Source organism: Mandrillus leucophaeus, unplaced genomic scaffold, assembly GCF_000951045.1.
Source record: "Mandrillus leucophaeus isolate KB7577 unplaced genomic scaffold, Mleu.le_1.0 Scaffold458, whole genome shotgun sequence".
Classification (NCBI taxonomy): Eukaryota; Metazoa; Chordata; class Mammalia; order Primates; family Cercopithecidae; genus Mandrillus; species Mandrillus leucophaeus.
The window spans coordinates 1059212-1079924 of NW_012104898.1; the positions used below are offsets into that span (position 1 = coordinate 1059212).

General features: G+C 41.4%; 1 protein-coding gene across 4 annotated transcripts in view; it reads right to left on the bottom strand.

Moving 5' to 3' along the window:
* The window catches only part of ST18 (suppression of tumorigenicity 18, zinc finger), a 325337-nt gene that overhangs the window by 56196 nt on the left and 248428 nt on the right, over positions 1-20713 (bottom strand). For all 4 annotated transcript variants that reach the window (XM_011994467.1, XM_011994468.1, XM_011994469.1 and 1 more), the window contains 6 exons: positions 17105-17896; positions 11885-12019; positions 9859-9949; positions 8707-8811; positions 6067-6260; positions 3593-3804 (listed from right to left, as the gene is read on the bottom strand). In XM_011994467.1, the coding sequence (XP_011849857.1) occupies positions 3593-3804; positions 6067-6260; positions 8707-8811; positions 9859-9949; positions 11885-12019; positions 17105-17896 (1529 nt within the window). The remainder of the gene's footprint in view (positions 1-3592; positions 3805-6066; positions 6261-8706; positions 8812-9858; positions 9950-11884; positions 12020-17104; positions 17897-20713) is intronic.

Consider the following 20713-nt stretch of genomic DNA (forward strand, 5'->3'; position numbering starts at 1 on the left):
AAATTTACCTTTAACCATTATGTCATCCACTAAGCATTGATAGTGTTAATTGTTTTCTCCTGATTTAATTCCTCAAAGAGATACATATTGGTGGTACAAATATGTTATATCTATGCTGGATTGTATTTTAACAAATAAATAATTCCTTTGAAAATCTTCTGCCTTCGGGACATAATGGGCTCTGGTTTGGGCAGTGATTGGCAATGTCACAGCACTGGTGCCTTCAGACTGGAGCGTGATGGGAGCCTACACTTGAGGCATGCTGGTTGAGTGAATGGATGACCATGTGAACAGCAGCATAAGCCCTCTGTGTTGGGAAGGGGTGGATCAGTGACATGTTCCAGTTTTGGGAGCCAAGAGACTTTGCAAGGAGGAGAACATTTTGGAATGTCCATATCATCCTTCATTATATTTTTAAAGTGTGTAGGAAATCAAAGTTTTTTTGCCCCTCTGAAAACAACCTATGATCTTCCATAAGAGTAGCGATTTTACAAAGCACCAATTCAGATTGCCCATTAAGCTTGGAGTCCGTTGTAAGATTGCGTACAGCCAGTTAATCTGTATTAGCCCCAACATGTGGGCATGAAGGCAATTTCAAAGTTAGTGTTCTTTGGCTTGATGTCAAAAAGGTTGTGCCCATGGGTGACGGTAAGATCTGTAATTCATGCTCCTATGGGATGCTTTATGCAAATAAGAGATGCTCATTGTGTAAAAGAAAGAACTGGATGCAAATAGAGGGGAACTAAGAAATCAGCCCTCAACCAAGTTCTGGTCAAATTCCCTGCAAAGCCAGCATGCCTTTCCTGGACGAAAGGAAGCTCGCCTCTTCAAGCTTAGCTCTCTACCCAGAAGGCAGGGACAGCTCCCAGAGGGTCACTTCTTTTCTCCTGCTTTATTGGTAAGCTCCTCAAGAGCAAAGTCTATGACTGACCCTAACCTGTGTCCAGCACTTAGAGACCTTTGGTTGGTTCAGCTATGAGTCCATCTACCAGGATAGCTTGCTAATATATCCAAAGTGCTCCGCTGAAGCTGTATATTTCAAGACCCTCGTTTCTACACATGAAACTCAAGAGATCTATGGATTTGAGCTATGAGAAATAAGCATACTAGTAGCCTACCATCATGGAAGAATCAAATAATAGGGGAGAGAGAATCAGGCTAGCATTCAATGTGGAGGCAAAGTCTGTCTCTGCTTATTCCTACATTAAGTAAAAGGCAGAACTGACAACAGAAAAGGCCCACATCAGGCATGGTTTCATCAGAGGCTCAGTTTCAGGGTGAATTACCTTGGCTTTCTCTCACTTTTGCTAAAATAATTATCTTTTGTTAATTCAGGAATATATGAGATTCTCTTCAACATTAAGAAAATAAGGTCCAACCAGGATAGATTCTAGAAATCGTTACAGTTGTACGCAAATGTGTGCACGTGCATGTGTGCACGTGTGTGTGTGTGTGTGTGTGTGTGTATGCATGCACTGGCAGAAGGATTCTGCACAAAGTGACCATCTAGGTCACCATATTTATCCCATTTTAGCAACTACTATGCAAAGAAGACAATTTTCATGGGAAAATGGTTTTTAGAACTCCCAGCATAACAAACTCCTTTGGGAAGTCAATCTGTGTGCTCTCTGTCTCTTCCACCCTCGTCACCACATCTATTGTTTGGTTTCTGCAGTTAAGACTTGGTTGGCACTGAAAGGCTGAGGCATGCGGTGAGCTCCTGTCACCTGGGCATGCAGGATGAGCTCCGTGGAGCAGCCTGGCACCAAGCTCTCCCGCCAGGAGCCCGAGAACACACACTGAAAATCGACTATTTGGTTTTTTGAAATGTGTCCATCTACCAATTGCTTTTCTAACCAAAAATATGTTTTTAAAAGAGAACATATATTGATAAGGGAAAAAGCACTGTAATTTTAGTCATCTTTGATATGTTGCTTGGTGTCATTGTCATAGAAGACGGAGAATCTAAAGGTGAGAGGCAGAATTCTGAGGAACAGGAACACATCTATAGGCACAGATGGACAGTATTCATTCTAGAACCACTTACCCAAGTAATTTCAGTAATATTAATAATTATAATATTGGTTCCTATATTCTCATAGGACAGCCTGAACAACCAAATGATAAGGCACTAAGAAGGAAGCTATTTTAGTATTTCTCCAAGTAGATAGCTACTAGAATATATATACCTTTTAAAATGAGAACTTTATTCAGATTTTTAAAAATGAATTTCAAAATAAAGTTGCATTTAAAAATTCCCTAAATCACCTAGGTAAATAATTTGTGATTGGAATCTTTTGAATTTGGATGGCCTGGTATACATATGTATATCTTTTTTATTTTTAGAGGATGTGCTTCTCTTTGTTTAAGAACCTCATTTGTTTAAAAATTGTTTTTGAGTGGTTTTTGGCCACCAACTCTTCCTGGGGTTTACTTGGCTCAGTTTTGTCCAGAAGCTAATTCTGATTCTTCTGTCAAATGCTCGGTGGCACCGTGTTACCTGCTCTCCTGAAGGCCTGGCACAGCACAGGCAGCAGCTGACCATGCCGGGGACCCGCACACTTAAAGGGGAAAAGAGAAGCCGTGGTCTTCAAGTGCTCAGGTTTCAGGGTTGGCATTTAACTCAGAAAATCTTCCACATAAAGCAGGGTAACATTTCTTCTCAAGTGAGTCTGGGTAACTTATTTCCGTGGCTTCAGCCATCTAGGTAGGGAAATCATTTCTTTGAACTGAAGCCCTTTCTGTAAATAGGAGTTTCTGCTCCAGCTGACAGCAGGGGCAAATGGCTGAGCCGCTCTTACAAGCTCTGTGGATCGCTGTGACTGTGGCATCAGAAGCCCTTCGCTGTCAAAGGGCATGAAGGATCTTTGTTTTTTTTTCATCAAGTTACTTCTCAGTATCAATTGGGAAGGAAAGGAGAGGGTATTGGAGAAATGTGATTAATTTCATGGGCTTCAGAAATGTGGTGTTTTTAAAACTTCACAGAATGTGATTTTGTATTTGAATGCCCTGAGTTCTCAACTCTCCCTGAATCATCTCCTGTTGATTTAATGTATCCAGGTTCTACCACGTGTCCCTGGAGAATACTGTGGCGACTCAGACTATCTTATGTTACACAATAGTAACATATGCAATGATAAAATTTCATGGGTCAATTTTGCAAATGTTTTACAAGTCACCCTTTGGTCACACATTTCTTACCATCTTTGATTTGCAGACACTGGAAAGCTTCCATTGTTGAGATTTATTTTAATAGCAACCCTCTTTTCTCGTGTGCCAAATTCCCCATCGCAAAAATAGCTTTGAAATATGTAAATTCTCCCCAACCCATCTCTGTAACTCACTTCTCCCCAAACTTTGGTACCCCAACTTCAAGAGGAGCCACGAGCAAGATGTGCACACTTTCATCCTTCTTTGACCCCACCAAACTCATCCCTGCCTGTGTTCCTCTGAGCCTCTTCCTGAGACAGGGAGGGGATCGCTTCAGAGGTGGGGGAGCGGAGTGGTAGTGAATGTGGTTAGGAACATGAAAGGCAGTTTATTCTCACGGTTCAGTCGCTGGCCCACCCTCCAGGCTCTTGGACTGGCCTACCTTGGCATGCAGACTCTGTGGCTTGTTGGAGAGGATGTCTGTGGCTTCCCTGCAGCGGGTGGAAAGGTTCAGGATGGCAGCAGCTGCTGCTATGTGGGTGTCTTCACTACATTGACCGTAGCTATAAGAGCTGGCACGGCCAGGGCTCTGGGTGTGGGCGCCTGCACTAGGCAGTCGATTAGGAAATTTCACTGGATTTGAAAAATGTTTTGCTGTTGAAGAGAGATTTGATTAGCAATTGCATGTACGTGGTTTTAGTCATTAAGTAGATTTGTTTTTTTTAAAGACGTAACTTCTTGCATTAAAATATGTGAAGAATAAATTAAAACACGATCCATTATCCATGGGAACATTAAATGAAGGTTATCCAGACCTGTTTTCCCAGAGATTCACAGAACAAATGATGTAATTGCGTGGAGAGAAAGCCTATTCTCTTAATATTTTTGTATTTACACTTCTTATGACAAAAACTCCATAACTAATGTTATGGGGCAGGTGCACTGGCAACATTTGTGACAAAAATTGTAGATAGAAAAACGCACTTGCAAAACCCACCAGGGACTACAGAGAGTTTAAGGCAAGCCCACTGGAAAACTGCATATATGTGAGTACCAGTGATTCCAGTGGTGGAAAAAAAAAATGTGTCCTTTCAATATTTGTTTTCACAATAACAATTTCTACTTAGACATGGAATTGTATTTTTATTATTTGATATGCAGGCTTGTTTTGTCCTTAAACCAGTAGAAGTTGTTCTTCATCCAACTAGATGGAACTAAATAGATGGTGGAGTCTTTAATCAGCTGGCATTTTGCATATTTAGGAAGACAGAGATAAATAAAGGGCAGGGAGGAAATGTTCTCAAGGTGAACAGAAAGGCAATTTAGTTATCAAGGCTGAGTTTCCATTTTATGTTTCTGTTGTGGGTACCAAAGCATTACTGAGAGATAGAATTAAACATATTTCTCTTCATTCTTGAGTATTTGTAAACATCACTCAAGGTTACAGGAGAAATACTCAAGATTTAATGTGAGTTAATATAAAAACATTTAGCTTTTTATTTTATATTAATATTTTATTTTAAATATTTGAATCTTACTTTTCATAAAACAAAACTTAAAACACTGGCAAATGTTATATTTCTATAATTACAAGAATATGAAAATGTCACTGAATGTTTTGCACTTTAAAAAATCAATATCCATACTATATGAGTGCATTGAATGCTCTTAGTAACTAGCTTTGCCAGAATTAAACATATATGTATGTGTGTATACTGCGTGTATATATAATAAAATTGTATATCTGTATAGGCACACATAAAATTGCATGGATAGATAGATATAAAACTATGTGTGTATAACTTTTCCCCTAAATCTAACAGGTTGTTAGTGGTTATTTATGTTAGTTGGAACGTATATTTGATAAGATTAAGTAAAATGTCTTTTAGAGTGTAATGTACCTCTCCCTGATAGGCAAATTCCTTTCAAGTCTGTTTACTACTGGGTTTAGATGAAATTCTAGTTCTCTGAAAGAATTCATCAACATCACACAATGTATAAACATTCTGTGCTCTTAAGAGCACTCAGTTTCCGTAGCCTGGTATAAGTTCAAAGGGATTCTATGGCTATGCAGAATGTTGTAAAAAATTCATGGTCTAGGAGAACGCAACGTGCGCATTATTTAGCTCCTTCCTTTGTGGAAGTTAAGTGACCATAATGAAGAAATCATGGCTTCGATTGGTTCCCAATATTTCCTTTCACACCTTTTCATTAGAATGTTTAAGGACTCCCAACAAGTTGAAGAAATGTGTAAGAAGAAAAAACACCCGGTTTTATATATTATACCATACTTGAGTTATGGTCTTCTATATGGATGTGTTAGCATTAAAGAATATTAATGCATTTTAAGTGTTCCCATATTAATGCTTCAGTTTGTGAGTAGTTTCCACAGCCACACCATTCTTCTATTACAGTAAAATCCTGACTTTCAGATTGTTTCTTAGACTTCTCACCTTTCCTTCCACCTTCAGTTTGAACGCTTTTGCTGAGTTGAGTAATATTTTAAATAGCATTTCAACATTTTACCTATTAATTTCCATAATTTCAATAAAAATAAATATTACTGCATTACAACAGTCATCACATTTTTCAATATAGTAATCCAAACTCCAGCTAACTGTGAGTTAAATATTTCTTTAGAATTATTGTAGTTAGATTTAACAATAGCATTGTATTTGCAGAATAATTAACTCATTAACTATTCACTACATTATGTGTAACTTCAGTGTAAAATCAGTAACATTGATCAACTTATTATTGTTTTCCTTATTGTATTTCACTCGAATATATTTCCTCTCCTGCCAGCTGTATGTAGTATATCATATATTTAAGTACAGCCCCCTGGCCCCTGATACACACATACACCCATACACAAGAAGCATTTTGGAGAAATGGGTATTAGAGCTCAAAGCTTACATTCAGGAAATGGTGGTGTTTTTCTTCCTTGCACTGTTTGTATGAGAGGGCGTTTACCAAAAACTTGGGCATCAAAACTGGCATAATCAAATGGTACTTTTCCAAACTTCTCTTGTTCTTTTGACACTGTGGCTCTGGGAGAGGTGATGGCTTGTGACGGGAAATTGAATTCAATTTGCTTCACCAAGCTTGTCCTGGAGAGGGGGGATGAAGCAGTTCAAAAGAAATATAGTGAAACTACTGGTGAGCACATTAGTGTCAGAATTTACAATAGATACGTGCGTCGCTCCTGAAGGTATCCACAGAGACACTGAACAATAAGAGAGATGGGGCCATGGCAGGACAGAGCAGTGTGCTCCGGACCCATAGGGCCAGATGGAAAGATGCTCTGGGCTGTACGTCGCTACCATGATGCTGCGTACTCTGTGTCCCAGTCCTCCCATCAGCAAATTAAGAATATGCAATCCTCCATTCATCTTATGAAGACATCATGAGCAAATATTTGATGCTTGTTAGCATTTTGAGTTCTTAAAGGAAAGCTATGTCAGGTGGGTGTGGTGGCTCACGCCTATAATCCCAGCCCTTTGGGAGGCCAAGGCGGGTCGATCATCTGAGCTCAGGAGATCGAGACCAACCTGGCCAACATGGTGAAACCCCCGTCTGTACTAAAAATGCAAAACTTAGGCAGGTGTGGTGGCACACACCTATAATCCCAGCTACTCAGGAGGCTGAGGCAGGAGAATCACTTGAACCCAGGAGGCAGAGGTTGCAGTGAGCTGAGATCATGTCACTGCACTCCACCCTGGGAGACAGAGCAAGACTCCATCTCAAAAAAAAAAAAAAAAAAAAAGCCATGTTACCATCAGTAAATTCTGGTTAAGGCACTGACAAGGTGTGCACGTTCTGCTTGTTACATTTGTTCATTAGATTGGCAATGAATAGTCGCAACTGTGACCAGTGAGGAAGTGTCATTATATTCCGTTCAGAAGTGATGCTAGACCCTGCTCAGTCCTGCAGAGCTGGCAGAAATCTGATGCCTAAGAGGGGCAGTGCAGATACCGGAGATTTGATTCCTCAATTGGGAGTTTCTTCCTGGGCTTTTCACCTTTTTTCCCTGCCTTCAGTCAGAATGTTTTTGCTGATATATGTAATACTTTAAATGGTATTTCAATATTTTATCAACTGAATTACCATCATTTCAATGTGAATCAAATTTACTGTATTATAATATCTATCACATTTTCAACATAATTATCACAATCTAAGCTAAACGTGAATTATATATTCTTTTAGAATTGTTGTATTTGGATTAAACAAGGGCATCATATTTGTGTAGCACTGATTCCAGCCAAGTAAAACACAACTGATTTTCTGCTGTGGTCTAATGGTAAGAGAACATAAACAAATATACTTTCAAAATTTAGCAATATTAAAAAATATATTTTTCTCTTTTTTCCACCAAAAATCGTCAAACTCATCAGAATGTCAAAGTTTTCAATGAGTTTTTTTGGATTAGATTTTACAAAAACTTTTTAGCTGCTATATAAAAACATCTGAACAACGAGTTGATCTTATTATTGCCTATATAACCTGGTTTAGAGCCTTAAAGCTGTATATATATTCTAATCTAAAACAATATTAATATTTTAAGAAATGAGCAAAATGAAATTCAATGTTCTTTCTATATTTGCTAACTAGCTTACCTGGGGAGAAACTAGAGTATACAGTCATACCAACCAAGAATCCTACTTTAAGATTTTTAATTGCTACTTATTCAGTAATTCATGATTTTCACTTGACATATGTTCTTCACACATGTGATTTAAATGCCAATTTTGACTCTTTTAATCAAATCTATAGAAGCAAAATATTAAGGGAAGCCATATCTTGAAAACGTGGAAATGTCTAATAACTGGTTTTGTATTTCAGTGACTCAGTAACAATAGTTATCTGATCATCTAGCTTAATCCTGAAATCATTTTCCCTACAACAATGATTTTATGGCAATAAACATACAACTTCACATTAAATATCATCATACATACATAATTTAGTATTTAGATGTAAGATCTTCCAAATTTCTAGACATCACCAAGAGCCTGGGAGTTACCAGGACCAATAGGAGATATTTTAGTAATAGCTGTCAATCATGGAATGAATTTTTGTTTTAAATACATTATATGTGTTTGTGGAACTGAAGGATGAATATATAACATCACATATTTTGTTATATATATGTGATGAAAGGTAGGAGTGACTTTTGATGGCATTTTCTCCTGGCGGAAAGGTGAAGTCAGTGATGAAGGGGTGCTCATTTGACTTGTGGGTATACTTAGTAACCCATAATTCTGATTAATGTAAGCTATGGTATATTCATTCTTTTAGATTCACCCCTATTATGTTACCTTGGCAAAGAGATGACTTTCAAGTTAAACTTCTGAAGAGTTTAGTAGTTCATTTCAGCAACGACGTCATTAACTAAACCAGCCTCTGGTCTAGTGGGGTGGGCTGCACACCCAGGTCTACTGGGGCTGAGAGAGGAGGCCGAGCCACAGGGAACTGACACACGAAGGGCCAGAGGCCCCGCTGTGCAGGAGCCTGGATGAAGAGAGCACCGAGAACATCGTTGGGGGTTCATACCTGTGGGCCTGGTCAGGACACTGCCCAGTTTGGGGAGAATCAAGCTGATTTTTATCCTGGGACATTGCCAGTTTTTCAGCTGCAGCAATTGGACAACCAGAAAGACTGTTTAAAAAAGGAAACACAGGAGGATTTGAGTTAAAATGATAATATGATTTGTTTTGGCATGTGCCTCACAGCACACTTGGCACACACTAAATGTTAAGTCATATTAATAGTTCACTTAGCACCACGCACACACTGAAAGATCCCAAAGGGTTTTGCAAACTACAGTGTCAATACTTGCTCCCAGCCCCATCTCAGAGGTGAAAGGTAGCAAACTCGTTTTTAAACATAAAAGCATTATGTAAGGGATAAATAGCGAAAGCTTTTGGAAACTTCTTAATATTCTAAGTGAAGGTGCTCATTCCAATTGCAATGTGTCCAACTGTAGAAGTTAGCATGATAACTCCTTGACTTATCTTGGCATCTTTAGAAACATTTTAGGAACTCAGTTCTTCATCTTAGTTGAAATTCAAAGTGCAGAATGTGAAGTTTGCTGGCATAGTGCTTATAGGTCACATAGTACCTCATTGCCACATAATCGACTTGTAATATAAAATGTGAATATCAAACCATCAGCATTTTCACCCCAAATATTTATAGATACACAATACATTTGCATGTAAATGCACATATGTGTGTCTTATGCTAGTTGCAATTTCAATGAAATGATGTCTACCCTACACCTGGTTTATAGTTACAACCACTGAAGCCCTGTTGGTACCTTTTTAATGTCTATTGGACAGGATACAGGTAACCTAGAAGCAACTCTTTGCAATGTTAAAACAGCAATGGTGAGGTTCTGGAGCAAACGACAACACATTCTATTTGTATGATTATATCAATAGGTAACCCCAGCAACTTCAAATGTAATATTTTTTCATTATCATAACTGGCTGCTAATAGACACATTTCTAAGAAAGCAAATGATGAGGTCCTTTCTTTTTGACAATGCACATGCTGAGAATATTTCTTCTCTATTTCAAGTGTCACATATTGCATAGTGATGCAGCAATTTTCATCACACATTGCTAACCCATTATTTTATTGGTGGAACACTGCTACCACATTTTTTTAAATGCAAAGTGATTGTCGTCTAATGAGAATTACCTCCTGTGGGTGTTGCGGTTGCTGTTCACATGACCCCTTCCTGTGCATCCCGGTGTGGGACACTTGAGCACATTTTCATGCATGGCAAGAACTAAGCACAAAACAACACATAAAGGAAAGAATACTTTACCATAAATACAAAGCACACTAACACATGTATCTCTCAACTTTGCATTTAAATGACTTTAGTTCCATCATCCACCATGCTTTTTCTATTCAGACACAAACAAGTGAGCATGGAAGAACTCCAGAAATCAAATCCAGCAAGCTTGATGAAGTTTTAATTTCTCTAAACTCCACGTTATGTTTACACTAGACTTCAATGAGATGATTCTGCTGATATTTAACGTATACTGAAAAGCTTGTAACCTTCCCTTCCCATGAATGTGATTTTCCCTAGGGGATGGATGGAGAACACCATTTGTCATATAGTTCTTTCTATCTTTTCCCTGCAGTTTGAAGTTCTGTGTATAGTCTTCTTTATTTTCTAAGTAATATTATTTTGATTCTTTGTCCATCCACCCCCTACTCCCCACATCCCACTGCCGTTTGGTTACTGGGAGAAAAGTATGGTTGAGCGAACAGCCAGAGAACCAGTCTGAGGAACTGCTAATCTGGCAGGACAGCACTGAGCTGATGAGACTTAGTGACTTGCAAAATCTCACTTTTGAGAAGATTGATGTTGAGCACTTCCATTTTTGCAATTTGTTTTGGCCCAAAAGATGTCTCAATAAGTAGGTTCACAAAGTGAACAGGTCGATATTGTACACTGTAGAAGGTGGCAGCCCTCTACTCCACTGCCAGTGGACAGATAACTCACAGCAGGGCTGAGGGTAGAGAGGGGGCCAAGGCTTGCTCCTACTCAGGGCCCTCCATTGCTGCAGGATGCCCTGAGACAACACCAAGGAATGTGTTCCCACTGCGAGAGGAAGCCAGGAGGACAATGGTTACCGCCTTGTGATGCCTCAAGGCAGACTGGTCCTGAGCTTAAGGAATCCATGCCTCCAGGTGAAACAGAACTGTGTAGTCACACAGCTTAATAACCACGACTTATTTTTATATTCTGATGATTTAACATCTGGGGCCTTGCTGACTGTGGAGGGACTGCTCCTCCCAGGCTACCCAATTTCCAGAGAGAATGAACAACTTTCCCACAGCACACTTTAAAAATGCAATCTAGCCTATCTGGAACCCACAGCCCAACTACCTCCTTTACTGGGCACTCACCGTCTGGGGCACTGTTCTTCTGACCTGATCGCTCCAGAGGCAGGTACTAGACAACTAGGGGCAGCCCTTATGTCCCCAAGCCTGCTGAAATCATTCAAACTGGCCAGTCCTAAGTTTGCTTACCCTGCCCCATCAGAAACCACCATAAAGACTCTGGCCCACTGTGGCCGGGCGCGGTGGCTCAAGCCTGTAATCCCAGCACTTTGGGAGGCCGAGACGGGCGGATCACGAGGTCAGGAGATCAAGACCATCCTGGCGAACACAGTGAAACCCCGTCTCTACTAAAAAATACAAAAAACTAGCCAGGCGTGGTGGCGAGCGCCTGTAGTCCCAGCTACTCGGGAAGGCTGAGGCAGGAGAATGGCGTGAACCCGGGAGGCGGAGCTTGCAGTGAACTGAGATCTGGCCACTGCACTCCAGCCTGGGTGACAGAGCGAGACTTCGTCCCAAAAAAAAAAAAAAAAAAAAAGACTCTGGCCCACTGTCTGCACTCCCTCTACCCCTGAACTCCCTGTGCTTTCCTGGGTGGCCCTCGATGCTGTGGCCTGGCCCTTCCTTTGGGCACTGTGAGGAGCTAGCTGTTTTCCTATGGCAATTGTCTCTTGATCTGTTGGCTTTCTTGCACCTTGAGTTTTCTATAAATACACTGTGTTTTAAAACCCACAGCTAGATGGAATTGGCTTGACACAGTTTAAAAAACTCAGTTTCCATTCCTAATTCCAAATTGGGGGAGAAAGATCTTGATGATCAGGCGTGCATAAGAAGGAGGCTTCTGCTTTGAGGGACAAGCGGTACTCACTTTCCAGGGGAACCCGCACTTTGTGGGGACAACCCGAAAGGCTGCGGTGGTGGGGGTAGAGCCCCGTCACGTGTCCCGTGCCATCACACCCAGGGATCGGGCACTTGGTCTCCCTTTTTTCAGGCCTTGGTGAATCTATGGAGAAATTAAATTGAGAAATGCATTTGGTTATTCTTGTTTTTCTTCCCATTCAATAGAATGGCCTTGCAGGGTAACATTCTCACTTCATTCAGTTTTACTGTTATAAACATTCTTCTCACGTTGCCTTGAATAAGACCCTCAACTAAGACCTGTGGAAACAGAAAACATGTTTTCAATTTTCTTGGTTTCATAAGTAAAGGCTGACACAGGGCAAGGGAGTGTTAAAATACAGAGATGGTTTTAAGTTGTCATGTCACATATTGCAGTTAGAGCCTCATTATGAAAAATCAACCCTGTGCCAGGGGATGAACAGGCTCCCGAAAAGAAAAAAAAGTCAGAAAGAATTTATTTAAATCAAAACCATTTCTTATTGAAAGTCTAGAAAAAGATGGATTCAAAATGACAAAAACAAAGAAACCACCATATCTGAGAAAGACCTGTCTGGCCTTGGCCCTGCAGGTCCTTGGGCTTGAGGGTGGACAGCAGAGCCTGCTCCTTGCAGAGCAGCTGGCAGAGTTAGGACAGGGCAAGGATACTGGCTTGTGTCCTGTATGTCCAGTGCTAGTGATTCACGATCTCGAGATTCCAACACTCCCACGGGTTGCCACTTGGGATCAGCGTGCAGTGAGTACGGGGAAGAAGCTGCTGATCTCACTCTAAATGCAGAATCCGAAAACTGAGACAGCAGGAAGACTTGGAAGGGAAATGTTCTTGCAGGAGGCTTACAGAAAATAAAAGTGCAAAGAATACAGACCACGGACCTGCAGTCCAGAGAGCACCCTCAGGAACACCAGTGTGGGTGGGGCCCATGGGAGCAGCCAGGCATGGCGAGGGACACCACCTGCTCATGCATTTTCTGGGAGCCTGGGGAGGGTGAGGCTCCAGACAAGCTTGGGGTTTGATTTTCTGGCACACACTTTGCCACAACTTAAAGGGTTACATAAATATATGCAATAAATGAGGACCAAACATGAATACTGGTGAGCTTAGAACACAGATGAGGCCTTATTCAGAAATGTTCACATTCATGCCTGAGATGGCAGATAAAGTTGAAACAGAGATTCATTCCTAGAGCCAAATTGCCCCCCTAACTTGTGCTGGGAATAACACCAACCATGGGGAGGGCCTGTCCCAGGGCACTTGGGTCAGGGAGAAGAAAGAGCATGAGAAGATGCACAGGAGCCCTCAGAGAGCGGCAATGCAGGAGGAAAGGAGGCTACCGGGGTCTGCAACATGAGGCCTCAGGAATAATGAGCACCTAGATGCTAAGAGTGAAAACAGGGGCCTGGCGCGGTGGCTCAAGCCTGTAATCCCAGCACTTTGGGAGGCCGAGACGGGCGGATCACGAGGTCAGGAGATCGAGACCATCCTGGCTAACACGGTGAAATCCTGTGTCTACAAAAAATACAAAAAAAAAAAAAAAATTAGCCGGGCGTGGTGGTGCGCGCCTGTAGTCCCAGTTACTCGGAGGCTGAGGCAGGAGAATGGCGTGAACCCGGAAGGCGGAGCTTGCAGTGAGCTGAGATCGGCCACTGCACTCCAGCCTGGGCGACAGAGCGAGACTCTGTCTCAAAAAAAAAAAAAAAAAAAGAGTGAAAACAGGCAGTGTGGTCCTGCCCGAGAAGATGCTGACAATGGAACACGGGGCCTACGTGCGAGGGTGCGGAGCCTCCTGTGCTCCTGTGCAACGGAGCACAAAGTCTGGCCACTGTCACGGGATGCGACAGACATTTCCTGGGCGCTGTATTGCGAAAGCAGACGTGCCTCTGCCATACCATGGCACCCCAGTTGCTGGATGATCAACAGTCCTGGGCAGATGGGGCACAGCAGGTTGAATGTAATGCAATTATATGGGGGCATGGATTCAGCAGAAGGGGGAAGAGCCAAGGATCCTTCCAGTGGTTCTGTGCTGAGGGTCAGGGAGGTCAGGAGACAAGGCAGGAAGTCTCAAATGAGCAAGGAATGGCCAGATGATGGGGCTGCGGCCAGCAGGGGGCATTTAAGGAAAGATAGGACCTAAATGTGCCGGTGTCAACACTATTCTCTCTGCATTTCGTAATAGACAAATTAAGAGTTTTGCGATGCTCTGTGATTTGTGGATATATGTTTTATTTAATCCAAAAATAGTGCCAAATTTCAAGTTGATGTGAAATCTGTAGACCACTAGGTCCAAATTCTTAAAGTCTGATTAGGGGAACTGAGGGGCCTGACACCATAGGAGAGTAAGTTAGAAAATAAGGAGAAGAGCAACAATGTGTATTTCGATGCCCTTCCTCTCTTGGACCTTGCCCAGGTAAGGCCACGTTTCTAAACCACATTGAAAGGATTGGCGTCGCACACTTCCCCTCCTCACCACACTGTTTGTCTGCAGGAAGCCGGAGAGGGTGCTAGAGATAAGGCAGGCTGGCTCCTGCCCAGGTGCAGCCCACTGACAGTCCACCGTGCCCCTTTGTCTGCAAGTCCCTCCTCTGCTGGGTGAAACACAGATGCAGGGAAATGCTCTGGAGGGCAGAACCTGTTTGCATGATAAGAAGCCAGAGCTTGAGCTTGGGGCGACTCTCAGGCTTGGCTCTTCCTCTGTTTTCTTTGTACAGTGTTGCATAATGAGGGTGACCTTATACTCTGGTGATGTTACACCTTGGTTTTCCTGGGACTGTCCTCATTCACATCTGATGTACTCATGTAATGGTTCATAGTGTTCCCCTTTTCACAAGCAGGACAGTCAATGACATGGCGACTATACTTACATTGCAACCTAAATCTCACTAAATGCTTAATGGCAAGAGTCTAACCAAACTAATTTTAGAATTGCTGACTCATCTGAAAACTGGGGTTAAATGAGATTTTAAAACTCCTGAGTTTTCTCCTTAACAGTGAAGTTGCATGGGCAAGGTGTCTGGGAAGTTAGACTGGTATTTTGGAGAATATGGCTATCAGTTGGGATGAGCATTGAGTTAACAGCATGGAGCGCATGTCAGAGACAAAAAACATCCTTCTTGTGCCATTGGATCCCACATTGGGAACAAGGAACAGGAAAGGAATACTCAGTTTGGACTCTGCAGGCCTCCTCTAGACTAAGCCTGTGGCTCTTCAACATGGGCTTCACCTTCTTCACCTGTTTTGCTGACTAGCCTGCCTGGTCTTGATCTTGCAGAGGGTGCCCCCATGCCTCAGGCACTAGGATATACCGCTGACTCATCCAGCCCTAGTAGGAATTCGGTAAGTCTCCAACTGGCCCAAATGTTTACAAGCACAAATTATATGCCCTTAATTTTTGAAAACAAAAAAAGAAGTTTTAAAAGCTCTATAAAATTATCCAAAGGATCATCAAATACTTTAAGATGTGGCTCAAATAATTGAGTTTCTATAAATACTAGGTTCAATTGTCTGTAAGGTATCATCAATTGTTTAACAAAACAAAACAAATCATCATTTTGTGTGCTACTTAGAAAGAAAAAAATGATTGATAATTAAACTATGGTATATTCTTCTGAGTTCAGAGATGATAAAATGGAGAAATGATCATGCCTGTAATCCCAGCACTTTGGGAGGCCGAGGAAGGTGAATCACGTTCGAGACTAGCCTGGCCAACATGGGGAAACCCTGTCTCCACTAAAAATACAAAAATTAGCTGGGTGTGGTGGCAAGCACCTGTAATCCCAGCTACTCGGGGGGCTGAGGCAGGAGAATCACTTGAACCTGGGAGGCGGAGGTTGCAGTGAACTGAGATGGCACCACTGCACTGCGGCCTGGGTGACAGAGCAAAACTCAAAAATAAATAACTAAATAGAAATGATATCTCTTAGGATCAGTAAAATATAGTATGTCAGAAATTGTGGATTTGGGGAATTTTCAGTAAATTCCATTTTTTTTTCTGATTTTTTAGTTTCCTTAAAAAGTTAAATACAACAAGTTGCACATTAGTGGGAGTGCAGAGCTAGATACAGTGTCCTGTCCTGAACCACAGGCTAGTCATTAATATTCTGTCCCCACTCCAACCCTTGCAGGATGTTTGCATGGCATTATCTTGCTCCTCACTACATGACACCATTTTATCCTTTTTTGTTTCCTCAGCTCGGAGCTGCAAGACATTATTTGTCAAGATTGCAGGTGAGTGCTAAAATGGATTTAAAATGACAAAATATACAATTTGTTTCTGGATAACTCTCAGCAATCAGAACTTCTCAACCACACTAACATGTTATTCTTGTAAGCTGTTTGGGTCCACTGCCCTGATTTTTCCTAAGGTACTCCTCTCCCTAATTCTGTGGCTCTCAGGTTTCAGAGAGACCAAAAATCACCTGGAAGCTGATGGGAAAAAAAAAATGCAAATTCTGGAGCACTGATGATGATGGAATCTGAAAATACTCATCTTAAACAAGCATTCTAGACACTAAGGATTGCTCTTGGGAAGCTCCATAAAACTGCTAGAACCAGCATCAGGCTCATCTGGTGTAAGACTCTGGGGAGAAAGAGCAGGGCAAATGCTCCAGCGAAGCAGGAACATACTTTTCCCAAGGCCTGAAGAACAACTCCAAAAACCTCCTCAAAGCACACCTACTCTCTCATTGAAGTTTGGCCCAGAGATGTACGAGCCCCGAGTTAGAGAGCCAGTGAAAGTGTAGGCTCATAAATGCATTAACATCCAGGTTTATCCCAAAAAGGACCAAAGCATCCTGCCTGGCTTGCAGTTAAATAATCCAAGAATGAGGGTGGCAAAGAAAAATTAAGTTTCTGGAATTGATTTAAGATCCAGTAAATACTGATGTACTTCCAATAATGTCAAATAAAGTTATTTCTAAAGGTATGATGCATTTTTAAAAAGCAGTTAAATTAAAAGAAATAGATTCAATGAACTTTTTTTCATGTGTGAAAATACCCAAAACTAACACAGCTTGACTGGAGAATAATCTAGGGAGTGGGGGAAAAGAAAGAAATTGTTTATTTTATAATTATAAATTGATTTTTAAGTTGCATTAAACTGTCAAAAAGCTATCTGAAAAAAAATCAAATCTGACTTTTTTTTTTCAAACCCTAAAGCACTTTTATTCCTAAAATAAATGCAAAAATGAGTCTTACGTTTATTGTGAAAGATTTGTCTTCCACCCATGTCGATAACTTTGGTTTGCCTCCTTTCCCCTGCTAGGTGCTCCAGCAGGAACCTGTCCAGTTCTTTGTAGGTGTTATGGAAAACACAACCTCGCTCAGCCTGCAGAGCAATTGCCTGCTCCAGCAAACTTAAGTTCCCCTTGGCCTTTTCCAGGTCACTAGACTCTTCCGTCATTACTGCCAGGCTCTCGCTATCTTCCTCCTCAACATCAGGGAATGAGGGCTGGGTGTTGCCATCCAGGGGTTCTGCATGAGCATTCTGTGGGTCTTTCCTTTCTGTTTCAGAATCACACCTGTTCTCACAAGGGATAAATTTGTCACCCTCAGTTTTTATTTCAGGAACTTCCAATAGGTCTTTTTTATGATCTGTTAAAACATACTTTGGGACTCTAGGTGGTTTGGTTTCTTCTGAGAAGTTGGAGCCACTGTCCCAGCCATTTTCTGCACTTTCAGAGTTACTTTCATTGTCATCAGAGGAGCAGAAGGGTGGCTGAGAATCATCGATCTTGTCTCTTCCATCATCAGAATGAATCAGAAAACACTCGTCTGCTTCATCGCTCTCTGCTTTTAAAGATTGGATGCCACTGTCATTTAAGTTTTCACTTGTGGTCTGAACAGACACATTTTTTTCAAATTTCCCCAAGTGCATTAAAGACTTGACCACGAGCTCTTGATAACAAGAGTATCTATCTTCCTTCCTACTGGAGTTTTCTTGTGCAGCTGAAAGGAGACTTTCATCCATAGGTTTTATCATGACTTCCTCTACGGAAAAAGAAAACCAATATTTGAAGAGCAAGAACAAAAAATATTTTAGAAAATTGCAACCAGTTATATGGGTACAAACACATGTATTCACATACATATGTACATACACATACATATATGTACACATATACATACATAGTATGTGTAATATATAATCTCTATTAATTTTATAAACATTGGTGAGAAAAACATATATCCTCTTAAGAGAAAACTTAGACCTTAATATTCTAAGAACTGTGTTAAAAGAAATGAGCTATTATAATTTCCAACATGTGAAAAGGTAAGTGCCTCTGAGGTATTGACCAAGACAAGAAGTAGACACTTAACAATAATAGTATTTGCTGAATGTGAAATTATTGTTACTGTACTTCTTATATTCCCAACTCTTAGGCAACCAGAAGAAAATCAAATATATATAATAGTATACATTGTAAAGGAAATATTAATCAGTTTCTCTGTTAGCATGGCAATGTATTTTCAAAGCCATTTGGTTTATGTTCTCTACTCTCTAGTCTTTCTCAGACATACTTTCAGATTTTATGGACTGTTAGCTAAGATACAATACATCTTTCTGAGGCTTTCAAGACTTCCTGTTTACCTTTGTAATTGTCATCCTAAAATTCCATATTGAAAGAAACACAAACAGGAATATTAGCATGATCAAATCATATCTTAAATAGTAGTAACACATTTTCTGGTCCATTACGTGCACGCACTTGTGTAACAAGAAAATGAAACAAGGTGGGGCGTTGGAGGGTGCTGAATGGTAACTAGCTGTTCTCAGTACAAGGCTGCTTTGGGTCCTGAATGTGAAGGCACCCCGTGAGAGGCACCCCGTGAGAGGCACCCCGTGAGGAGCCCCCTCGTGCCTGTCCATCCAGGACAGTCTATGGAGTGGCTATTGTCCCAGGCAGCCATTGTTGTCCGTGTCATCCCCCCCTTGCTCTGGGAGTGGCCAGGTTGCGGTGATGGAGTGTATAGACGATAATCAGCCTACCCAAGCCTGTCCCAGTGCAAGACACAGCAAGTGAAAGTGGATTCACAGGTGACTCCAGCCCAGGCCCAGGCACTTGGGGTGTGCCCAGCGCACACCAGTCTGCGAAGTGCCTGCAACACTGCCCAGACATCCAAAAAATAGGAGGCCTGTTTCTGTGTCTCAAAGGCAGGGTGGGGGGATGGGAAGCAACCAGTAATAAGTCCCTATTAAAGACTGTTAAAGACACCAAGAGCAGTGCATTCTGTTCTAATAAACATCTTTGGAGGGAAGAAAAGCACAGCCATCGGTGTGAGCGCTGAGGGAGAGAGTGTCTATGTGGAAGACAATGTGTCTTTTTGGTCTCATTTAATTTTTTATAAACATTGTCTCTGACAAGGACACTCAAAAATACATCTCCATCATCTTCCTTTCTGGTAATTATCTCCCTAAATCAACACTGGACTGCCAGGATCAAGTAAATATTGCCATAGTAACTAAAAGCATTTTTGGATGAAGGGAAGAATTCAGTCACAACACTAGCCCCTGTAAATAATGCTGATTATAGGGTGCAGTCTTTTGTTGGGATCTATTCAACATAAACTGAAAAATTTAACATTTTAGTTCCTAGAAAAGAGGCTGGATAAACAGGCACATAATATTTGATAGGATGGCCTAGCCTCTCCTGAATTCATATCAGAGGAACTCCAGGTTTAAATAATATATTAAACATAGTCTAAAATGCAAATGAAGTTTTTCTCAATATCACAGTTGGCTATTAAGAGAAAGTGTAAAGGGTTATGATAATTTTAAAGTATTATGAACTACAGAAAACAAATAAAAAGCATTTTCAGTGAATATGCTCAATTCATTGAACTATTCTCTCACTCCACTTAACTACCCACATGTGTACGATAATGATTTATAGACATTATACCTAATTATGCATATTTGGGCTGTGTTAGAGTGCTAACAAAAGCTCTAGAAAGCAACAATTACCTCTGTTGCTTAGCTACATAGTTTAAAATATTCCTATTAAGTGCAGATCACCAGAGAGGCGGGAGTGACAAAAATGCACATGTGCACGACAATGCATTTCACTGTGCTGCTGCCAACTGCTCGCATTTTGGGTCATTTCCAGTTTACATAATTGTTTGGTTCAACTGTTTGTTATATGCTAAAAGAAAATATTTATTAATTATTCCTCAGAAAAAGAGGAGCGCCACCGACAGAGGTGCCTGCACAGCACACGCGGGTTTCTAGGGATGTTCTGCAAATCTGCAAACCAACTTTCCACATTCCACCCCCCTCCCAGGCTTTCACTGGAGTCATAAGAAAAAAAGTTGGGTTTGCTTTGGAAGCTGAGAGATCTGTGATGGGGCGCTTGTTTCTCCCAGCTTTGCAATGAGTTGCCTTCGTTTTCTCAGGCTGTGTGTGTTTATTTCCTTTGGGGGCCTGGTGATTTATTTTGTGCCTCTGCCACTGAACCAACCTAAAAAACGCTGTTGTTAGCGTCAGGTGGACTTAGGCTTGAGTTCTGATCCTGCCACCCTCTCTTGCGAGCTCAGTGGGGCTGCGTCACCTGTCTGAGCTTGGCACCACCACTGGCACATTGAGGAGAACAGCTATCACCCTGTGCACCCTGTGGGGGCCACACGGGAATACCCAATAGGCATCCAGTCAAGGGTGGCTCTCTTGCCCCTGCCCCAGATACTATTTTAGAAGGTAGTCATGGCAGGGGTTCTATGCAACCCTTATCATAAATAAGATGGGCTTTTTTACCTAGGATAATTACTAACATTGACCCCCAAGGATGGGCAGAGTTCCACTGTTGAGAAGGC